The sequence below is a fragment of the Microcaecilia unicolor genome, chromosome 4 (assembly GCF_901765095.1).
Source record: "Microcaecilia unicolor chromosome 4, aMicUni1.1, whole genome shotgun sequence".
Taxonomy (NCBI): Eukaryota; Metazoa; Chordata; class Amphibia; order Gymnophiona; family Siphonopidae; genus Microcaecilia; species Microcaecilia unicolor.
In genome coordinates this window covers 246,918,259-246,942,323 of record NC_044034.1, presented here as the reverse complement: position 1 = coordinate 246,942,323, position 24,065 = coordinate 246,918,259, and the positions used below count along the sequence as shown (strand labels likewise).

The following is a 24,065-nucleotide window of genomic DNA, read 5'->3' as shown; positions in this document are numbered from 1 at the left end:
GGGAAGGAGAGGCATGCATAACTTGTGCTCAAAGGGGCGTGCTGATATTTGAGTGATCCCTGGTATCTTGTTGCTGTGAGCAGAGTCTGGATGCTAGTTTGGACTTCATTATTGTGCATTGTAGTGCTTCATGACACAACTTATCAGGACTGATTTATTTGATTTTTGCTCTAAGTAATGCAGAGGAGAATAGGAAAAGTGTTTTGCCCAGCACACATAATAGGGAGCAGCTTTTCAGTTATCTCCAAATCACTTGACATGTCAAGCATTCTTTATACAGCTTGTCTCATTGGCATCAAGATCAGTCATTCAGCTTAGGGTGTCTGGTTTGCCACCAAGCACACACAGTTGGGGCCAGGCAGGCAGTTGAAATTGACTGACCCTATGGCCCAAGGACAGGCAGCTAACACAAGGGTTGACTTAGAAATATCTTAACACCTTTTGAGAGCGACAGGTCAATAATGGCTGTACATCTGAAGGTTGGAGGAATTGAGTAATCAAGTGAAATGCTATCCTGACTTCTCCATGGACAAGACCTAATCCCCCCCCCCCCCCCCCCATGACCTTTCCTTTGAAGATTCTGTACTGGTTGTAACGAAAGACCTAAACATGTGATTTGTAGGTTGAGGTAGAACTTGGTTCACCTCATTTTGATCTTGTATAATATCTGAATTTCCTTAGAGTTGGTTGCAGTACCTGACTACCCGCTCTACCTGATCATACCCTGTTTCCCCGAAAGTAAGACATCCCCCGAAAATAAGACCTAGTAGAGGTTTTTCTGAATTGGTAGATATAAGGCCTCCCCCGAAAGTAAGACCTAGCAAATTTTTTGTTTGAAAGCAGGGCCGCCGAGAGCCGGGCAAGCCCGTCTCTGGGCCGCCCCCCACCCGAGGTCACCGGGCCCTCCCCCTTCACCCACCGTCGCTCCCGGAACTAACCTTAAACGCCTCCTTTCACCTCCGCAGCAAGCAGCAGCAGGGCAGACCTCTCCTTCGTTCCGTGCCCCTCCCTATTGGACATTACGTCAGGCGAGGGCGGGACACGGAAGGAAGGAGTGGCCTGCCCTGCTGCTGCGAAGGTGAAAGGAGGCGTTTAAGGTTAGTTCCAGGAGCGACGGAGGGCGGGCGGGCCAACCCCGATCCAATCCCGATGTTTCCCCGAAAAATAAGACAGCCCCTGAAAATAAGACCTAGCGCATTTTGGGGGGCAAAAATTAATATAAGACAGTGTCTTATTTTCGGGGAAACACGGTACATAGGCCTGACTAGTGCATGTGCCTTAAATTCCTGTCTAGGGTAGTGATGGATTTTCATCTTAGTTCAGAGAATCCTGTGGCATGCTGTATCTGAATTCAAGAAGGCATTGGACAAGCACAGAGGATCTCCAATGGGGAGGAGGAAAGGATTGTAGCGCTTAGTAGTTGGTATGGATGGTCAGATCAGATAGGCTGTATGATTTTTATCTGCTGCTGTTTTCTTTCTTTTATTTAATTGTTATGTAATTGTCCTTCCAACATTTTTTCCAATGCCACCTGCCAGTAAAAGAGAGCACGCCTTCTACTTTTTTGGATTTTAAAAGCGCTTTCTGGTGCAAACTAAAACCATAGAAAGTGTACATGGTTCTTGTTCTTTCCAGCCAGGGATTTCAGAGGGTTGCAATGTGATGTTCAATCTATATGTCACATTTGAGAACTGACTAGATGATACTAATGTGAGAGCAGTTTGGCACCCTTTTGTTCAACTGCAGCCTCACCTGGGTCCCATTATATAATTTTTGCCTGTTTTTTTTTTTTTAATTTTTTTATTAGCATTTAAACCGAACAAAAATTTAAGTGTGCTGAAGGTGTTAACTGAGAATGTCTGTTAGCTGCTGATTCACATCCTCTTCCGAGAAACAAAATTGCTTACTTTGTGACAGGTATTCTCTGAAGACAAGCTATTCACTGGTTATGCATTCTCCTTTTCTGGCATTGACCCTATTTAATTATGGAACTACCTCGGACCTGGAGCTCATTTTGAAGAAATTCCTAGAAAAATCTGGATATTTTCCATTACAACTGAGTGTTACCGGTAACACTTATATGGTTGGTCCCCTGTGTTCAGAGTGTGCATTTTTGTAAGAAAGACACTATCCCCCCACCCCTGTTTACTAAGCCACACTAGTGCCTGCCATGTGCTAATGCAACACAGCCCATTCACTTTGAATAAGCTGTGTCTGCATTGCCTTGCGGCAGCTGCTAGCACTGCTTAGCAAGCGGGGGGGGGGGGGGGTATGTTTGTTTTGAAGCCCTTAATCAGTTATTGCTCTGTTTTCTTCAAAACTATATTTTTCATCCCATGTAGGATAATTCAGAGGCAGTTCACAAGTATTTTTGCTTATGTTGTAACATTTAGCATTGTATTCAGAATACACAAAGAATCACGTGGCACATTGAAGCTAAACATAGTGGAATTTTTGTTTTTTTGTGATACTTCAATTGGACTAAGAAAAGGACATTTTAGGGCCACATAGGTTCTTCATTTTTTTACTGATGGTGACTTTTGGTAGTAGGTATACTCTAATCTGATATGCTTGTAATGCGTGTTGCTTTACATAGTAACATAGTAGATGATGGCAGAGAAAGACCCGCACGGTCCATCCAGTCTGCCCAACAAGATAAACTCGTATGTGCTACTTTATGTGTATACCTGACCTTGATTTGTATGTTGTCATTTTCAGGGCACAGACCATAGAAGCCTGCCCAGCACTAGCCCTGCCTCCCACCACCGGCTCTGCCACCAATCTCCTCTACGCTTCTGAGGATCCCTTCCTTCTGAACAGGATTCCTTTATGTTTATCCCACCCATTTTTGAATTCCGTTTTCATCTCCACCACCTCCCACGGGAGGGCATTCCAAGTATCCACCATCCTGACATTTTTCTTGAGTCTGCCCCCCTTCAATCTCATTTCATGTCCTCTAGTTCTACCACCTTCCCATCTACGGAAAAGGTTCGTTTGCGGATTAATACCTTTCAAATATTTGAACGTCTGTGTCATATCACCCCTGTTTCTCCTTTCCTCCAGGGTATACAAGTCTCTTCTCATACGTCTTGTAACGCAAATCCCATACCATTCTCGTAGCTTTTCTTTGCACCGCTTCAATTCCTTTTACATCTTTAGCAAGATACGGCCTCCAAAACTGAACACAGTACTCCAGGTGGGGCCTCACCAACGACTTATACAGCATCAACACCTCCTTTCTTCTGCTGGTCACACCTCTCTCTATACAGCCTAGCAACCTTCTAGCTACGGTCACCGCCTTGTCACACTGTTTCGTTGCCTTCAGATCCTTAGATACTATCACCCCAAGATCCCTCTCCATGTCTGTACATATCAGACTCTCACCGCCTAACACATACGTCTCCTATGAATTTCTACTCCCTAAGTGCATCACTTTGCATTTCTTCGCATTGAATTTTAATTACCAAACCTTAGACCATTCTTCTAGCTTCCGCAGATCCTTTTTCATGTTTTCCACTCCCTCCCGGGTGTCCACTCTGTTACAAATCTTAGTACCTTCTAACCCTTCGGCAATGTCACTCACAAATATATTGAACAGAATCGGCCCCAGCACCGATCCCCGAGGCACTCCACTACTCACCTTTCCCTCATCCGAGCAAATTCCATTAACCACCACCCTCTGGCAGGGCCGTGCCTAGGGTCTCTGGCGCCCCCCTGCAGACTATCAGTTGGCGGCGCCCCCCCCCCCCCCCCCCCCCCCCCCCCCCCCCCCCCGTGAAAATGATCGCTTGCCACACTGACAGGAATTGTCAGCAATATTCTTAGAAACAAATTGCTATACATTGCAAAATAAGATAGCAGATGTAAATTCTCAAAGTGGACATATTCCAAACACTAAAATGAAAATAAAATGATTTTTTTCTACCTTTGTTGTCTGGTGACTTTCTTTTTCTGATCATGCTGGCCCAGTATCTGATTCTGCTGCTATCTATCCTCTTAACTCTGTTTCCAGGGCTTCCTTTCCATTTATTTCTTTCCTTTCCTCCTTTCTTCTTCATTTCTGGTCCTCAGCTTCTGCCTATTTTCTTCATCCATGTGCAGTTTTTCTCCTCTCTTCCTTGTCCCTCATTTCATCTCCTTCATCTCTCTTCCCTCCCCTCTATGTCCAGCGATTCCCCTCTCTCCCTGAGCCCTGCCCTCCCAATCCATGCCCATCCATGCTCCTCTGTCCCCTGCCCCTCCATTCATCCTTTTCCAGCAATTCCCCTCTCTCCCTGAGCCCTGCCCTCCCAATCCATGCCCATCCATGCTCCTCTGTCCCCTGCCCCTCCATTCATCCTTTTCCAGCAATTCCCCTCTCTCCCTGAGCCCTGCCCCTCCCATCCATGCTCCTCTGTCACCCTCCATTAATCCCTATCCAGCAATTCCCCTCTCTCCCTTCCATGACCCCCCCCTCGCATCCATGCTCCTCTCTCTCCTCTCGCTCCCATGTCCCATCATGTCCCAGTTGGCCTGGCCTGGGCCGCCCTCTTCTCCCCTCCCCCTTCGCATCCATGCTCTCATCTCTCCCCTGCCCTCCCGCTCCCATTGTTCAACTGCCCGCCCTCTTCTCTCCCCCCAACATCCCTTTTCTTTTTTTTTTTCTTTTTAAATTTACCTCCGTGGCGGTTCCGGCAGCGCAGCGTCAGTGAAGGAGGCGGCGCTCCCAACGTCTCTAGCCTTCCCTTCGCTGTGTTCCGCCTTCTTCTGACGTCAAGGAAATGAAGGGAAGGGAAGTTGAACAATGGGAGCGGGAGGGCGAGCGAGGTGAGCATGGTGCGGTGGTGCCCCCCCAGAGGGAAGCGCCCCCCTGCCATGTTTACCGTGTTGGCACGGCCCTGCCCTCTGGCATCTGTCCGTCAACCAGTTTCTAATCCAGTTCACCACGTTGGGTCCTATCTTCAGCCTGTCCAGTTTATTTAAGAGCCTCCTGTGGGGAACCGTGCCAAAAGCTTTGCTGAAATCTAAGTAGATTATGTCTATAGTACGTCCATGATTCAATTCTCTGGTCACCCAGTCATAGAATTCAATGAGATTCGTTTGGCACGATTTACCTTTGGTAAAACCATGTTGTCTCAGATCTTGTAACTTATTGGCTTCCAGGAAATTCACTATCCTTTCCTTCAGCATCGCTTCCATTACTTTTCCAATAACCAAAGTGAGGCTTACCAGCCTGTAGTTTCCAGCTTCTTCCCTATCACCATTTTTGTGAAGAGGGACCATGTCCGCCGTTCTCCAGTCCCACAGAACCTCTCCCGTCTCCAAGGATTTACTAAACGAATCTTTGAGTACCCGCCAGAACCTCTCTGAGCTCCCTCAATATCCTGGCGTGGATCCCATCCGGTCCTATGGCTTTGTCTACCTTTAGATTTTCAAGTTGTTCATACACACTCTCTTCAGTGAACGGTGCTATATCCACTCCATGCTTATATGTACTTTTGCCAGTCTATCGTGGTCCTTCTCCAGGATTTTCTTCTGTGAAGACAGAACAAAAGTATCTATTTAGCAAATTTGATTTTTCTTCATCATCATTATCTACATAGCGGTTCGCAGCATCTTTGTCTCACAATTCCCTTTTTAGTCTTCCTCCTTTCACTAATATACCTGAAAAAATTTTCACCCCTCCTTACTTTTCTAGCCATTTGTTCCTCCGCTTGCACTTTTGCCAGATGTATCTCTCTTGGCTTCTTTCAGTTTTATCCGGTATTCCTCTACGTATTCCTCTTCTTGAGTTTTTCTGTATTTCAGGAATGCCAACTCTTTAGCCTTTATTTTCTCAGCCACTTGCTTGGAGAACCATATCGGTTTCCTTTTTCTTTCTTTTATTTACTCTCCTTACATAAAGGTTTGTGGCCATATTTATAGTTTTTCAGCCTGGACCACTGTCCTTCCACTTCTCGTACATCCTTCCAGCCCATCAGCTCCTTCCTCAGGTATTCCCCCATTTTACTAAAGTCAGCATGCTTGAAATCCAGGACTTTGAGTTTTGAGTGTTGTAGAAAAAGGTTTTCTACACCAAAATGCCTGATGTTTGTTTATATCCATTATATAGCAGTGCAGATGATGAAGAACTACAATAGCTTAGTAGTTGATTGGTTAATTCACTGTGATGGTCAAAATAAGTTCAGTAATTTTCAAGCCTTTCAGGGGGTCTTTTACTAAGGTGTGCTAGTATTTTTAGCTTGCGCTAAAAATCGGCTGGCATTGAACTCTGAGATGCCCATAGGACTATAATGGGCATCTCAGTATTTAGTTTAGTGCCAGCTGATTTTTTTTTTTTTTTTTGTTCGAGCTGAAAAAGCTAGTGCGGCTAGGTCCCTTAAGTGACAAGTTGAAGTTTCAAGTTTTTATTTTTATTTGATATACTGACCATTAACAATTCCATCTGAGTGGTTTTACAATAAAATTATGAAAAAATTTTTCAGTTAGTCATAATTAAAGTGGGACAAAGGTCCTCTGCTTGCCAACCAGTATCGGATGTTATAGTGGAAAATAGGTTATTCAGGGTAACGTAAAAAAAATAGGTTTTCACATTACTTTTAAAACGTGTGTTTCTTTGCTTAGCTGATAAGGTTCTGAAATCAATTAACTATGAAAATAATTCTCACAGCCCTGAAATGCTTTTTTTGAATCTAGGGCTTCATTTTGGTTTAGTTTAATCATTTAGTATATTGCCTTTTGTTGGACACAGCAAGGAGATTTACAATAAAAATGGAGAAGAACAGACTAGTACATAATATTTACATATAAAGCAGGAAAAAGCCAGGAGATGGAATGAGGTCGAGACCATTTGGGAGATTACAATACACAATTTTTTTTTTTTTTTTTTTTGCAATCCCATGAATCCAGCCATCGTTTTTCCCTTGGCCTTCCCACCTGGCAGGCATGCTATCACCACTTCCTAAGAAGTTATCCACTTCCTCAACTAGCTTATAGCATTTGATGTGCTTTTCTTTCTCATTGCTGAAGAAACAACCTCTCATTTGGTTTGATCTATGCCATACAGGCCCTTGGTCGCAAATCTCACAGGGCTAACACCTGCAGTGTGGTTTTCAAACTGCATTTAGTTACATTCAACGTGTACTTAAACTCTGGAATTCATTGCCAGAGAATGTTGTAAAAACAGTTAGCTTAGTGGGATTTAAAAAAGGTTTGGATAACTTCCTTAAAGAAAAGTCCATAAGTCATTATTAACACGTCCTTGGTGAAAATCCACTGCTTATTTCTAGGATAAGCACCATAAAATGTATTCTACTGTTTTGGGAGATCTTGCCAGGTATTTGTGACCTGGGTTGGCCACTGTTGGAAACAGGATACTGGGCTTGATGGACCTTTGGTCTGTCCCAATATGGCAAACACTTATGTTCTTATGAGAACAGCATGTGTCAATGTGGAACAGCTCTTGTTTGTTCTGTGCTGTGTAGTTCATGCTTAAAAACAAACAAAAAAACATTGGGGCAAGTAATCTTGGGTGGTCATGAGAAATTTTTAGGCACAGTGATGACCTGATGCGCAGGATTTGTCGAGTCCTGAATTACCATTACAAGCCTCTCCTGCTTGAAAAGGAGTGAACATGATAGCCAACATGATTAGCTGTGATCTGTAGTTCTGTTTTTCAAGCTGAAAATAAGATTCTATTGTGTGGATGATGTCCTTGAGCTCCATGATGGGAATTAAGATGCCTGCCAATATTGTGGTGACTTTTACCCACAGGAAAGCATCTGGGAAGTAGGGTTTCTTAATAAGGAAAAATTGGAGTGGAAGGGCAGAGAAGTGTTTAAACAGATTTATATTTAGGAGAAACAAAAAGTATGTTTGAATTAAGATTTGCTCGGCACTGTTTTTAATTCTTTATTCGTTTAGGAAACTGATACATCTTTGTGCTTCTGATTCACAGCTTTCATCCAGTCTGACAATGTAATCGAAGTTCTTCGTTTTGACAAAGGCGGCCTATTGCAGGTGAGCATGAGCATAAAACATTCTACAACATCTCCTACAGAACCAACTTTTATTGATCACTTTATTAATCAGTTTACCTTAGACCTGTTGTGGCAGCAATTATCCTTGGCCATGGGCTGTTATAGTCTTGTTGATGAACTTGTATAAAGGCTTTTTAAAATTTGGCTGTGATTCATTTTAGAGCCCTGAAATTGAGCTGTTGTATTATGCAATGTTTTTATTTTTGCACAGCAGTGCTACTGATCTGGTCAGCTTAATGATCTTAATAGTTTGTGTTTAGGTATTATAAATCTTAAGATGGTTTTTAATAAATTTGGTAGACTGCCCTTCAGGGATAACAGCAAGGCAGTATAAATTAAAAAGAAAATTGCAAACATGCATAAATAAAAAAGTTAGTAATCTTAAGATACGTGTAAATATCAAATTGAGACAAAGCAGTGGACAATATCTGTAGACGTAAGGAACTAATAGAATGTAGTGGGAGTATTGAAAAAATAAAGGCGTTCACTATAGAAAGATATAGGGCTCCTTTTACAAAGCCGTTCTAGCGATTCCGGCGTTTCCAATGCGACAAACCCATAGGAATTGAATGGGCTTAGTCGCATTTGCCGCACCAGAATCGCTAGTACGGCTTTGTAAAAGGAGTCCCTAGTGTGAAGAAAAATAACAAATTGTCTGGGCCTCTGACTCCAAGGGGCAACTACCTAATTTAGGAGTCCTCTTACTAAGCTGTAATAAAAAGTGGCATTAGCACTCCCTCACATGGGTCAAAAAAATTTTCAGTGTAAGGTTAGCATGCACAAAATTCAAAGTTACTGCAGGACACCTGTGTCCCATGCTTCATTTTTTTTTCTGCATTAGGCTATGTTAGCGCTTAATGCAACTTAGCTTTTGAAGGGATTGTTTTACTAACTCAAAATCAAGTTTTAGTATCCATATAAATTGTAGGGGTAAGGCCTGGAGTCTATTCCAGAGTTTAAATAAAAGAAGAAAGGTAGTCCTTTGTGTCAATTCTAATCTGATTGAAGTGGAAGAAGGTAAGGTTGGTAGGTTACCTATGAAGACCTAAGTGGTTGATCAGGGGAGTAAGGAATGAGAGGTCTTAGTGAGGGTTGCCAGCATACCATGATGAGTTTGAGATATAATTTTAAGCTGTATTCTGAAAGTAACAGGAAGTCTGTAATGGCAGAAAGAGGAGGGGGAGGGGGGTGACACAATCATACTTCAGGGTCTGTTGAGGAGCCTAAATGCTCAGGTTCCCAAACCTGGTTCTGGAGAGTTTTGCAGCCACTGGAGGCAGCGCATGCAAATTTCTCACATGAATATTTATTATAGATTTCCTGAAAAAACTGATTGACTGAGGTGCCTCCAGGACCATGTTTGGGAACCACTGTGCTGTGTAATTACAAAATGTTTACATTTTATGCCTAAGGCCACACTGAGAATGTATAAGCAACCCCCCCCCCCCCCAAAAAAAAAAAAAAAAAAGAACAACCCCTGCCTTATGAGCATGTACTCATTTCCCAAGACTGTTCAGCCAAAGTGACAGCTTAGTACAAGGAATTTGCATTGGTTTGCTGTTACCTATTTGAGAAATAAATGCATTTCACATTGCAGTATCTGGTGATGCTGTGCTTTTGGCAGAAAGGGAAATCACAGGTATACGACAGCCCGGCAGAGGCCAGAGCCACTTTGAAGGAACTGAAGGCTGTGTATGAAGGCAAATCCAAAGAACATGTGGAAAGTAGTGTTGGATGTGTGCACTATTGAGTGGTGGCTTAGTTGAAGTAGTTTTGACTTATAACTTCTCTTTGTTTATCTTTGGGATTGAATTCCCTCCATACGTGGAGAGTTTTGGAATATAGAGCAGTGCCTGTGAAAAGCTGTGTCTGCTTGAGATGACTATGGAAATACAGTTTTATTCTGTTTGCGGCCATGCAGTAGATTCTTTACAAATGACAAGATATTTGACATTGAAGTTTGGTTTTGGGGGGGAAAACTCAATTGCTTCTATAGGAACCTGTTCAAAGATAGCTGAAGACTTTAGGATCCTCCATAGTAAGAAGCCTTACAGTGTTGTATGATATGTTTAAGAAATACTATGTAGCAAGAATTGGAAAAACAATGATCTAAATTAGATAACGACCATATGGCCTATCCAGTCTGCCCATCCATGCCATCTACAGTATCACTCCCTTAGAGATCCTATGTATTTGCCCCAAGCTTTCTTAAATTCAGATACAGTTTTTGTCTCCAGCACCTCCACTTTGGAGGCCATTCCATGAATTCCCACCCTTTCCACGAAGAAGTATTTCCTCTGGTTACTTCTGAGTCTGTTCCCTTTCACCTTCATCCTATGTCTTCTCATTCCAGAGCTTCGTTTCAATTGAAGGAGACTCGCCTCATGTGCATTTATGCCACGTAGGTATTTAAACATCTCTGTCATCTCCCCTCTCCTGCCTTTCTTCCAAAAGTATACATATTGAAATCTTTGTCTGTTCCCAAATGCTTCATGATGAAGACCAGTGACAATTTTAGTAGCTGCCCTCTGGACTGACTCCATCCTATTTATATCTTTTTGGAGGTGTGGTCTCCAGAATTGTATTCAGTATTCTAAATGAGGTCTCACCAGAATCTTATATAGGGGCATTTCTCTCCCTATGCACCCAAGCATCCTTCTTGCTTTCGCTGTCGCCTTTTCTACTTGTTTGACCACCTTAAGATCATTACATATGATCACACCCAAGTCTCATTTCGTGCACAAAAGTTCTTCACCCCCTAAACTGTACCATTCCCTTAGGTTTTCATATTTTTTAGCATTAAACCTTGGATGCCAAATTCCAGACCATTCCTCAAGTTTCACAAGGTCCCCTTCCTCATGTTAGCACCATTAGGATTGTTTACCCTATTGCAGATTTTGATATCATCTGCAAAGAGGCAAACCTTACCAGACAGCCCTTCAGCAGTATTACTTACAAAAATGTTAAAAAGAACCGGCCCAAGAACTGAACTTTGTGACTCATCACTGGTGGTAACAACACATTTTAGGATTATTTTTCCAGGCAATAGTTAGATGCAATGATTTCACTAATTTATTGATTGCAAAATAATATCTGCAGTTTAGCTGATATGACTTGTCTTGGGTTGTAAACTATTAGAAACCTATAAAATCAAGTAACTTTCTGTTTTTGTAATCAGTTGGGTTGGTCGTGAGCCCTTGGGCCCTGGCCGAGGCCAGCAGGGCGCCGACCCAGGCCAAGGGGAGACCGACCCACCACCACACACCCCAGCTACACAATACCCCCTAAGCTACCCCTCCCCACAGTCCCTCAGGAAGAAGGGAAATAGGCATACAGGCGGGCCTCGCGGCCGAACCGGAACCCACGCAGACAGAGCCACTCGTGCGAGCCTCACGGCTGAACTGGAACCCAATCACACACAGGGAGGGGTGAAAGAACCCAGAGGGCCCCAAGAGGCCCGACACGCGCTGAACACCAGCAATAGGGCAGAGGGAGAAACAAAGGACCAGAGCGGGTCACGCCCACGCAGGGGACTAGCGCAGGACAGGGAAACTAACACAGCAACCCCCCCCCCCCCCCCCACCAGGGTAGGAGCCCCAGGCAGAAGCCAGAGGAACCAAACACAAAAGGAAGGCAGAAAGCCTTTGCCTCATCCCACTGTAGACAGAGGCACCCAGAACACAAAGGGTTAAGCTTGTAGAGCCAGCAGAGAGAGAGTGCCATAAATCAACAAACAATCAGAGAGAACGCTTCCCCTCCCGAGAGGGAGTGGAGCCCATCCAACAAACACACTGGCAGAGGCAGGAATACAATACACACAGTACACAAAGGGTTAAACTCACTGAGCCAGCAGGCCGACACTGGGAAGAGAAATCCTTAAAACAAACAAACAAAGGAGAAGCTCTCACTCAGCCCAGAGCCCCGGAGGCTGAGCAATGCCCAGCCCCCACTAAACAAACGAGCAGCTGACCCTGATCACAGAGCTACCTACACACACACACACACAGCAGCAGCTAACCCAGAGGGAAGGAAAAGAATACTCTAAATCAACACAGATCCCTGTCAGAACCTAGAGCACGTTCTGAGAGAAACCTATCAGGCTTTCCTGTTACCACCAAATAAGTAACGCAAAAGCAGAGAAACTCTTCAGCTGCAGGCTAAAGTACTATCCCCTGACGTCAGCACAACCCCTGGCAGCCAATCAGAAGAGACGTCCCCCCTCCCCCTCAGCCAAACCGGCAGAATCATAACATCGCCCCCCCTTCAGGCCCCCCTACCCCGTCCACGAGGTTTAGGTTTGTGAGGGAAAAGGCGATGGAACCGTCTGACTAGGACTGGCGCGTGGACATGAGTAGCATCCTCCCAGGAGTTGTCTGCTGGTCCATATCCCTTCCACGCAATGAGATACTGGAGATGTCCCCGGAAGCGCCTTGCATCCAAGACATCCCGGACTTCGTATTCCCCCTGGGAGGCTGAGATGGCTGGACTAGCAGGCAACGCGGGCAAAGCCCCTTTTCTCAGAATCACAGGCTTCAGCAAGGACACATGAAAGGTGTTATGTACCCGTAATGTAGGTGGTAACTTTAGCTGATAACAAACCCGATTCACTTGCCTCACAATGGGATACGGGCCCACAAATCGAGGTGCAAAGCGGGAGGAGGGAATCTTCAGACGAAGATTACGCGTGGACAACCACACCAAGTCGCCAGGCTGGAAGTGCGGTTCCACTCTGCGAGACCGATCCGCTTGGCGTTTCATACGAGCGGAGGTCACTCGCAGCGCTTTCTGAACTGATGACCAAATTGCTTGGAGCGAGGTCACCGCATCGGCCGCTGCCGGGACATCCAAGTTGGTTTTCAAGGGGGCTGGTATCCGCGGGTGTCGTCCATATACGATGTAAAAGGGCGAAGCGCCCGTGGCCGAGCTCACTCGGTTGTTATGAGCGAATTCTGCCCAAGGCAGCAGCTGACTCCAGTTGTTGTGGTGCTCATTGACATACATCCGTAGGAACTGCTTCAAGCATTGGTTCACTCGTTCTGTTTGGCCATTGGATTGTGGGTGATATCCCGACGAAAAGTTCAGCTTTACTTCAAGGGCCCGATTCAGGGCTCTCCAGAACTTTGAGACAAACTGTACTCCTCGATCAGAGGTAATAGATTCTGGCAGACCATGGAGACGAAAAATAGAGCTGATGAAATACTGTGCCAACTTCACTGCCGAAGGAAGGGTAGGCATGGGTATGAAGTGGGCCATTTTAGAAAACCGGTCCACCACTACCAAGACAACTGTGTGCCCTTCAGAGTTAGGCAGATTCGTAACAAAGTCCATGGCAATGTGGGTCCACGGTCTCTCAGGTACCGGTAAAGGCATCAGCAACCCCTGGGGTCTCCGACGGTCAGCCTTATGCTGGGCGCACTCAGGACACGCAGCCACAAACTCCTGCACATCCCGATCAAGTGAAGGCCACCAATACTGCTGGGAGATGAACCGCTTGGTTCCCAGGATCCCGGGATGTCCTGCCATTCGAGAGGCATGCCCCCATTGGAGTGTCTTTTCTCTCAGCCGGGGTGGCACAAAGGTCATACCTGCAGGTACTGCTAGCGTCATCGCGGGCACAATGACATCAGGTTTAATTACATACTGCAGGGGTTCTTCCTCCAGGTCAGCCTCCATGGACCTGGAGAGGGCATCTGCCTTGATGTTCTTCTCCGCTGGACGATAGGTCAGAATGAAATCAAAGCGGGAGAAGAATAGTGCCCACCGGGCCTGGCGAGGATTCAGCCTTCTCGCTTCTCGTAAATAAGTCAGGTTTTTATGGTCCGTGAACACCGTGAAGGGCTCCTGCGCCCCTTCCAGCAGATGACGCCATTCTTCCAGGGCCAATTTAATGGCTAATAGCTCCTGATCCCCGATGGCATAATTCTTCTCGGCGGGGGTATACTTTTTAGAGAAGAATGCACATGGGAGAAGTTTCCCACTGGGGTGGGCCTGGGACAGCACTGCTCCTACGCCAACCGATGATGCATCCACTTCCACGAAAAATGTATTTGTCGGGTTGGGATGGCGCAACACTGGAGCTCCAACAAATGCCTGTTTCAGATTCTCAAAGGCTTGACACGCCTCAGGCGACCAGTTGCGAGCGTCAGCGTTCTTCTTAGTCAAGGCAGTAAGAGGGGCAGTCAGGGACGAGTAATTCCAAATAAACTGCCTATAGTAGTTTGCAAAACCTAAGAAACGCTGTAGAGCCTTACGCCCCGTAGGTTGCTGCCAGTGCAGGATGGCTGTCAGCTTACTGGGGTCCATACGCAGCCCGTGGTTAGAAATGATGTACCCCAGGAACAGCAGTTCGGAGCGATGGAATTCACATTTTTCCAATTTCACATAGAGGTGGTTTTCCCTCAACCGCTGCAATACGGTCTTCAGGTGCTCCTGGTGCTCTTCCTCAGCCCTTGAAAAAATCAAAATATCGTCCAAGTAGACCATCACAAACTTATACAGGAGATCCCTGAAGATGTCATTCATGAAGGCTTGGAAGACGGCTGGAGCATTAGCAAGTCCAAAGGGCATTACCAGATATTCGTAATGCCCGTCGCGGGTGTTAAACGCCGTCTTCCACTCATCCCCCTCCTTGATCCACACAAGGTTGTAGGCCCCCCTGAGATCGAGCTTGGAGAAGATCTGGGCCCCCTGGAGGCGGTCAAACATCTCAGAAATCAAGGGAAAGGGGGTATTTGTCCTTCCGCGTGATGGCATTGAGTCCCCTGTAGTCAATACAGGGGCGCAACCCCCCATCCTTCTTCTCCACGAAGAAGAATCCAGCCCCCGCGGGTGATTTAGAGGGCCGGATGAAGCCTCGAGCTAGGTTCTCTCGAATATACTGGGACATGGCTTCCGTCTCTGGCCGGGATAGGGGGTATACGCGGCCACGGGGAGGTTCAGTGCCAGGTAGTAGCTCTATGGCACAGTCATAGGAGCGATGAGGAGGCAAAATCTCTGCTTGCTGTTTGGAAAAAACATCTCCAAAGGATCTGTAGGGCCCCGGTAACATAACATTGGCTCGATCCAAAGGAAGCGTTACTGGGGCTGGCGAGACCTTATCCAAACAGACCTTCTGGCAGCCCGGGCCCCACACCGTCAATTCACCCCGGGCCCAATCAATGCAAGGGTTATGCAGGCGAAGCCAGGGTAATCCCAGGATTATGGCCTCAGTGGCCGACGGAAGGACGTAGAAGGAGATAACTTCTTTGTGTAAGACTCCTACCCGTATGGTCATAGGCACGGTTCTGGAGCGGAGAACTCCCCGAACCCGTCCCCAAGCCGCTGAGACAGTGATGGACTGAGGTAACTCCATCGTAGGAATTTGATGAACCCGCACCAGGTCTGCGCTGATAAAGTTGCCTCCCGCCCCCGAGTCAACTAGCGCCTCAAAACAAGGGGTATCCTTAATCGCCAGTAGAACTGGCACCAAAACCTGCATCCAAGGGGAGAAGGACTTTGGCCCTGACCCGGTCTCCCTAGCCGGTATCAGGGCTGCTGGTTTCCCGACTTCTTTCTCTTCGGGCACTCACGGATAAAGTGCCCCTTCACTCCACAATGCAGGCACAGCCCCTTAGAGCGTCTCCGCTGTCTCTCCTGGGCCGCCCGGTCAACCTGCATAGGTTCAGACCCATCGGGCACACCCAGCGACGGGGAAGCAGGGCTCTTGTGCGAGCTCCTCGAGTTAGCCCCTGCTACCTGCTGACCAGCGCGACGTTCACAGGCCCGCTCCCTGAACCGGATGTCCACCTGGATGCAGAGACTGATGAGGTCATTCAGATCTGAGGGCAGCTCCCGGCCTGTGAGTTCGTCCTTAATGTTGGCCGAGACCCCCTGCCAAAATACCACAGTCAGGCTTGGGTTATCCCAACCTAGCTCCGCGGCCAAGGTCCGAAACTGGATGGCGTACTCACCCAGAGAGAGTCGCTCCTGATGTAGGTTCAACAGCTGAGTCGCTGCCGAGGAGGGCTTCCCGGGTTCCTCAAAAATGAGCCGAAATTGTTTCAAGAACTCTGCCAAATTATCCAGGAGGGGATCCTTCTTCTCCCATAAGGGCGAGGCCCAGGCCAGAGCGGGGCCTGCCAGTAGAGAGATAATATAAGCCACCTTCGCCCGATCCGAAGGAAAATCCCGGGCCTGCAACTCGAAGACAATTTGGCATTGATTGAGGAACCCCTGGCAGGTCTTACTGTCGCCCTCGTACCTCGGGGGCGTAGCCACCCGAATCCCTCGGCCGCATGCTTGGGAACTTGGCGGAGTAGCTGCTGGCGGGACCTCCACAGCCCCTGTGACAGTCAGCGTGTCTACCCGTTGAGACAGTGCGTTCACGACTCCCGATACCTGTTGTAGCTGAGCATGCAATTGCTGGAGCAGTTGCATGGGGGATGGATCGGTCGAGCTCATGGCTTTTGCGTTCTGTAATCTGTTGGGTTGGTCGTGAGCCCTTGGGCCCTGGCCGAGGCCAGCAGGGCGCCGACCCAGGCCAAGGGGAGACCGACCCACCACCACACACCCCAGCTACACAATACCCCCTAAGCTACCCCTCCCCACAGTCCCTCAGGAAGAAGGGAAATAGGCATACAGGCGGGCCTCGCGGCCGAACCGGAACCCACGCAGACAGAGCCACTCGTGCGAGCCTCACGGCTGAACTGGAACCCAATCACACACAGGGAGGGGTGAAAGAACCCAGAGGGCCCCAAGAGGCCCGACACGCGCTGAACACCAGCAATAGGGCAGAGGGGGAAACAAAGGACCAGAGCGGGCCACGCCCACGCAGGGGACTAGCGCAGGACAGGGAAACTAACACAGCAACCCCCCCCCCCCACCAGGGTAGGAGCCCCAGGCAGAAGCCAGAGGAACCAAACACAAAAGGAAGGCAGAAAGCCTTTGCCTCACCCCATTGTAGACAGAGGCACCCAGAACACAAAGGGTTAAGCTTGTAGAGCCAGCAGAGAGAGAGTGCCATAAATCAACAAACAATCAGAGAGAACGCTTCCCCTCCCGAGAGGGAGTGGAGCCCATCCAACAAACACACTGGCAGAGGCAGGAATACAATACACACAGTACATAAGTACATAAGTACATAAGTACATAAGTAGTGCCATACTGGGAAAGACCAAAGGTCCATCTAGCCCAGCATCCTGTCACCGACAGTGGCCAATCCAGGTCAAGGGCACCTGGCACGCTCCCCAAACGTAAAAACATTCCAGACAAGTTATACCTAAAAATGAGGAATTTTTCCAGTCCATTTAATAGCGGTCTATGGACTTGTCCTTTAGGAATCTATCTAACCCCTTTTTAAACTCCGTCAAGCTAACCGCCCGTACCACGTTCTCCGGCAATGAATTCCAGAGTCTAATTACACGTTGGGTGAAGAAAAATTTTCTCCGATTCGTTTTAAATTTACCACACTGTAGCTTCAACTCATGCCCTCTAGTCCTAGTATTTTTGGATAGCGTGAACAGTCGCTTCACATCCACCCGATCCATTCCACTCATTATTTTATACACTTCTATCATATCTCCCCTCAGCCGTCTCTTCTCCAAGCTGAAAAGCCCTAGCCTTCTCAGCCTCTCTTCATAGGAAAGTCGTCCCATCCCCACTATCATTTTCGTCGCCCTTCGCTGTACCTTTTCCAATTCTACTATATCTTTTTTGAGATACGGAGACCAGTACTGAACACAATACTCCAGCTGCGGTCGCACCATGGAGCGATACAACGGCATTATAACATCCGCACACCTGGACTCCATACCCTTCCTAATAACACCCAACATTCTATTCGCTTTCCTAGCCGCAGCAGCACACTGAGCAGAAGGTTTCAGCGTATCATCGACGACGACACCCAGATCCCTTTCTTGATCCGTAACTCCTAACGCGGAACCTTGCAAGACGTAGCTATAATTCGGGTTCCTCTTACCCACATGCATCACTTTGCACTTGTCAACATTGAACTTCATCTGCCACTTGCACGCCCATTCTCCCAGTCTCGCAAGGTCCTCCTGTAATCGTTCACATTCCTCCTGCGACTTGACGACCCTGAATAATTTTGTGTCATCGGCGAATTTAATTACCTCACTAGTTATTCCCATCTCTAGGTCATTTATAAATACATTAAAAAGCAACGGACCCAGCACAGACCCCTGCGGGACCCCACTAACTACCCTCCTCCACTGAGAATACTGGCCACGCAATCCTACTCTCTGCTTCCTATCTTTCAACCAGTTCTTAATCCATAATAATACCCTACCTCCGATTCCATGACTCTGCAATTTCTTCAATTTCTTCAGGGTTAAACTCACTGAGCCAGCAGGCCGTCAGCCCAGAGCCCCGGAGGCTGAGCAATGCCCAGCCCCCACTAAACAAACAGAGCAGCTGACCCTGATTACAGAGCTACCTACACACACACACACACAGCAGCAGCTAACCCAGAGGGAAGGAAAAGAATACTCTAAATCAACACAGATCCCTGTCAGAACCTAGAGCACGTTCTGAGAGAAACCTATCAGGCTTTCCTGTTACCACCAAATAAGTAACGCAAAAGCAGAGAAACTCTTCAGCTGCAGGCTAAAGTACTATCCCCTGACGTCAGCACAACCCCTGGCAGCCAATCAGAAGAGACGTCCCCCCTCCCCCTCAGCCAACCCGGCAGAATCATAACAGTTTTTAAAATAATGACATGAGAGAAATAAGGTGTGCCATACCGGGTCAGATCCATCAAGCCCAGCATCCTCTAACATTCTGGCGAATCTAGGTCCCAAGTACCTGGCAGAAGCCCAAGGAGTAGATCTGTTCCTTATTCATACCCAAATGGTTTATGGACTTTTTCTTCACAAAAATCACCTAAACACCTTTTAAAACTGTTGGTTATGCTATCTACCTTGACCACATTTTCTGGTAACAAATTCCACAGTTTTTTTTTTTTTTTTTAAAATAAGCAAGACATACTGTGATTTTTCAGTACGTGACCAAATTATACATCAAGTCAAATCCCCCCCCCCCCCCACCGCCATTACCTCAACAAATTCCACAGCTTAATTATGTATTGAGTGGAAAAATGCTTTGATATGTTTCCTATTAATTTTATGAAGTGACCCCTTTTTCTCAGAGGACAAGCAGGCTGCTTGTTCTCACATGTGGGTCGACGTCCACGTCGGCCCAGGAAATGGCAAATTTTCACCAGCAAACTGTGAGCTTGCCGCCTCAGTTTTCTTTTCTCCATGTTGAGGTGCTGTAGAGTTTTTCTGCGCTCCTCTCAGGCCTAGGAAAGAGTCTTCGAGTTTTTTGGCTTTTCACTCTATTTTACTTTATTTTATTTCAATTCTACACAGACGTCGACCCACATGTGAGAACAATCAGCCCTCTGTCCTCGGATAATACCTGCTACAGGTAAGTATCTTCGCTATCTTACTACTATTTCAAAAGGGTAGATGACCTTTCTCTGAGTACAAGCAGGCTGCTTGTTCTCACACTTGGGTCGACGTCCACGTCGGCTCAGGATCGGAAGTTTTGCTAGCAAAATCTCAAAAAATCTTCCAGAGTTTTCTGGTGCGCGAGCGGTGCGCGCGGACCAGTTTCCCGTCTGCTGCGTAAGTCCCTCAGTGTTTTTTTTTCTCCGTGTCTGAGGTGATATGGTTTTGTTTTTCACTGTGTTCCTCTCGGCCCAGGAAGAGTCTGCGCACGATTGCTTCTGTTTTCTTGTCTTTTCATTTGCCTTTGAACAAAAGTAAAAAAAAAAAAAAAAAAAAAAAAAAAGTAGAGTAGTTCCTTTTAATTTCTTAGTTTTAGTCACTGCTTCTTAAGTTTCTTTACGCCGCGGCCGTCTTTGTTTTTTTCCCTTTTTGTGCCTTTTTAATTGGCATAATTGTGTCCTTTGATTTCGCAGATGCCGTTTTTCCGTCCATGTCATCGAGGACTCCCAGCGGCTTCAAATGTTGTACTCGGTGCAACCGGACCATCTCGGGTACCGACCCCCACGCGTGGTGTCTCCAGTGCCTTGGGCCCGATCTACCAGGCTTGTAAGTTGTGTCCTTTGATGAAAAAAACAGACCCAAGTGTCTCGGGAGGCTCAACGGGAAAAACGTTTTGCTGATCGGTCTGGTCCTTTGACGTCAGCATCAGTACCGAAGTCGGCGGCGTCGATGTCGAGGGAAGCATCAACTTCGAGAGCACAGGTAATGGCTGCCAAACGACCACATCGCGCTGGGAGCAGCGAGGCATCGAGTGGGTCTCCACCTGTCTCAAGGCCTACTGCTATGCAGGCCCCCCGGGACTGACCTTCGTCGAACCCAGCCCCGAGGAGATGTGAGGATTCCACGTTCTCCTCTTCGGTACCGAGAAGTCTCAATGATGGGCGTCGAGTGAAGGCTAAGAAGCACTGTCATCGATCTCCTTCCTTGCGCGGTACTGAGAGCTCTGGGGAGCCGAGGGATTCGGCACCCGAGAAGCGTCGGCGCCAGGAGGACTGCTCACCCTCTATACAGGAGGTGCAGATGCGTTGGTCTTCTGGCAGCCTGGTACCGGCTCTCGAGCTCCCTCAGATTCTGCCACCGGCTGCTGCACTGGCTCCGCACTCTTTTCCGATGGCGGCTCTCGACGAGCACATCAGGCCTTTCTTTCAGAGCTTCTGGAGGGATTGCTGCACCAGTCTACTTCGGTGCCAGGGGTGCTTGCGCCTTCTGCACCGTCTGTTGAAACTGCATCTGGTCCTTTGCCTGTGGTGTGAGGTCCCTGACCTCGGTGCCGCTTGCGGCCTCGGTGTCTGCTGCCACCCGGGTCGACTCTACTTTGATGTCAGCGGAGGAAGCTTCGTCGCATTACAGGCAGGGGTCAACTCCTCGACGTCGAGACAGGCTCAGGTTTGGGCTGCTCTTAGAGAGTTTTTGTCCAATACCGAGGATGAGCGTTCGTGGGAGAAAGAGGAAGATCCCAGATACGTTTTTGAAGAAGAGTCCTATGGGGCCCCCTCTGATCCTACTTCGCCCATTGAAAGAAGGATGTCTCCGCCTTTCTTTTTCCTCCTTTGTTCGGGAGATGTCCAAGGATATTCCCTTCCCTACGGAGGTTGTGGATAAGTTCAGGGCCGATATGCTCGAGGTCTTGGATTATCCTTCTCCGCCTACAGAGGTTGCAACAGCTCCTTTGCATAACACACTCAGGGAAGTTTTTATGTGAAACTGATCGTTCCCTTCCTGTAATCCAGTGGTCCCCAAAAAAGCTGAGTCCCAGTACAGAGTCCATGGAGAGCCGGTAATGGTGAAGTCTCAACTACCTCATGATTTATGGTGATGGATTCTGCTCTCAAGAGAGCCAAGAGTATTGGGGTCTATGCCTTGGCGCCCCCAGGCAGAGAGTCTAGGACCTTGGATTCTTTTGGGAGAAAGACATGTAAGGCCGCTATGCTTGCAGCCAAGATTCGGACATACCAGCTCTACACGAGCATCCACTTGTGGAACTCGGTGAGGCAACTGTCTAGTTTGCTGGAAGCGCTTCCTCCGGAGCTCGCTGAACCTTTTCACCAGGTGGTCAGGCAGCAGAAGGCGTGTCAAAAATTCCTGGCCAGGGGTACTTACGACACTTTTGATGTAACATCCAGAATAGCTGCTCAAGGTATAGTGATGCGCAGACTCTCATGGCTGCGTGTCTCTGATCTGGATCATAAGATCCAGCAGCGAATGGTGGATGTTCCTTGACGGGGGATAACCTTTTTGGCGAAAAAGTAGAGGATGTGGTCGATCAGATCAAAAAGCACAATGCTATGGATTCTCTCTCCCGCTGGGAGTGTTCTGCTATCACCTCCTTATCTAGGAGTTTTTTTGGATGGAAGGGGAGTGCTCCCTTTTCCTATAATAGGCATAGGTGCACTCCTGCTTCTCGGCAGCCTACCCAGGCTCAGTCCTAGCGTGCTCGTTCTCGTCAACAGCGTGCACCTAAGTCCTCTTCAGCTCCCCAGCAAAAGCAAGGGACTTGATTTTGACTGGTTCCAGTGCAGCATAGCCACAGTGCAAGTGTCCGTTCCGGACGACTTACCGGTTGGGGGAAGGTTAATATTTTTTCACCAAAGGTGGCCTCTCTTAATCTCCGACCGGTGGGTTCTTCAAATAGTCCAGTTAGGATACACTGTCAATCTGGAATCCAAACCTCCAGATTGTCCACCGGGAGTTCATTCTTACAGTTCCCAGCACAAGCAAGTACTTGCAGAGGAACTCTCCACCCTTCTAAAGGCCAGTGCGGTCGAACCCGTTCCACCAGGGTAATAAGGGCTGGGATTCTATTCCAGGTACTTCCTTGTGCAAAAGAAAACAGGGGGGATGCATCCCATCCTAGACCTAAGGGTCCTGAACAAATTTCTGGTTCGAGAAAAGTTCAGGATGGTTTTCCTGGGCACCCTTCTTCCCATGATTCAGGAAAACGATTGGCTATGCTCTCTGGACTTAAAGGATGCCTATACACACATCTTGATACTCCCAACTCACAGGAAGTATCTTCGATTTGGTTGGGAACTCGGCACTTTCAGCTCGTAGAGTCAGTGAGCTCCAAGCCCTGGTAGTGCATGCACCTTATATCAAGTTTCATCATAACAGAGTAGTCCTCCACACTCACCCTAAGTTCTTGCCGAAGGTGGTGTCAGATTTCCATCTGAACCAGTCAATTGTCTTGCCAAGATTTTTTCCCCGTTCACATACTTGCCCTGGTGAAGACAAGTTGCACACCTTGGACTGTAAGAGAGCATTGGCCTTTTACGTGGAGCGGAGAAAGCCCTACAGTCCGCCCGCCCGCCCAGTTGTTTCGCCATCGGAAAATGCACAATCTCTAATTGGCTAGCGGATTGCATATCCTTTACTTATGCCCAAGCTGGGCTGACTCTAGAGGGCCATGTCACGGCTCATAATGTCAGAGCCATGGCTGCGTCAGTGACTCACTTGAAGTCAGCTTCTATTGAAGTGATTTGCAAAGCTGCAATGTGGTCATCAGTCCACACATTCACATCTTACTACAGGGTACCCGATGCGACAGTCGGTTTGGGCAGTCGGTGCTGCAGGATCTGTTCAGGGTTTAGAATCCAACTCCACCCTCCTAGGCCCATTTCTGTTCTGTTCCAGGCTGCACTCTCACTTAGTTGTGTTTCTTTCTAGGTCCATCTCTGTTATGTCCTCGCCTTTGCGAGGCCCAATTGGCCAATGTTCATGGTTTTGAGTGAGCCTGGCAGCTAGGGATACCCCAAGTGTGAGAACAAGCAGCCTGTTTATGGTTTCAGGTCAATCTCAGTTATGTCCTCACCGTTGCGATGCCCAATTGACCAATCTTCATTGTTTTGAGTGAGCCTATTTGCTTGGGATACCCCACATGTGAACAAGCAGCCTGCTTGTCCTTGGAGAAAGCGAAGATACTTACCTGTAGCAGGTATTCTCCGAGGACAGCAGGCTGATTGTTCTCACAAACCCGATCTCCTCCCCTTTGGAGTTGTTTGTTGCTCTCCTCTTGCTTTTGGACTGCACTGAGGGACTTACGCGACAGGCGGGCAACTGGACTGCACATGCGTGCTGCGCGCCGCTTGCGCACCAGAAGACTCTGTAAGATTTTTTGAGATTTTGTTACCAAAACTTCCGATCCTGAGCTGACATGGACGTCTACCCAAGTGTGAGAACAAGCAGCCTGCTTGTCCTCAGAGAATACCTGCTACAGGTAAGTATCTTTGCTTTTCCTACTTACCCATTCTATCCTCATGATTTTAAAGATTTCTATCATGGCATCGTTCAGCTATTTCTTCATGCCGATTCTCTGTAGTCTGTTCAGGCTTTTGTTTTGGGAAAGCTTCTTTTATCTTTTTGGTTTCTCTTCTCTGTACCTTTTGCTAGTTCTGCTGTTTCTTTTGACCTGGGACAACCAGAACAGCATACAGTATACAAGGTTGAACCCCAGAAACAATTGGCCAAGGGAGTCAACCTCAGAGATTGAAGACTGTTTCCCAGGGAGTCGGGCCCTGCACTCAAATTGTTCCTGAACTGGTTG

The 24,065-nt window shown here is 47.5% G+C and overlaps 1 protein-coding gene across 1 annotated transcript in view; it reads left to right on the top strand.

Moving 5' to 3' along the window:
- Nucleotides 1-24,065, top strand: part of TMEM131 (transmembrane protein 131) — a 489,982-nt gene that overhangs the window by 56,103 nt on the left and 409,814 nt on the right. Inside the window, exon 2 of the mRNA XM_030201383.1 lies at nucleotides 7,937-7,998. Within this exon, the coding sequence (XP_030057243.1) occupies nucleotides 7,937-7,998 (62 nt within the window). The remainder of the gene's footprint in view (nucleotides 1-7,936; nucleotides 7,999-24,065) is intronic.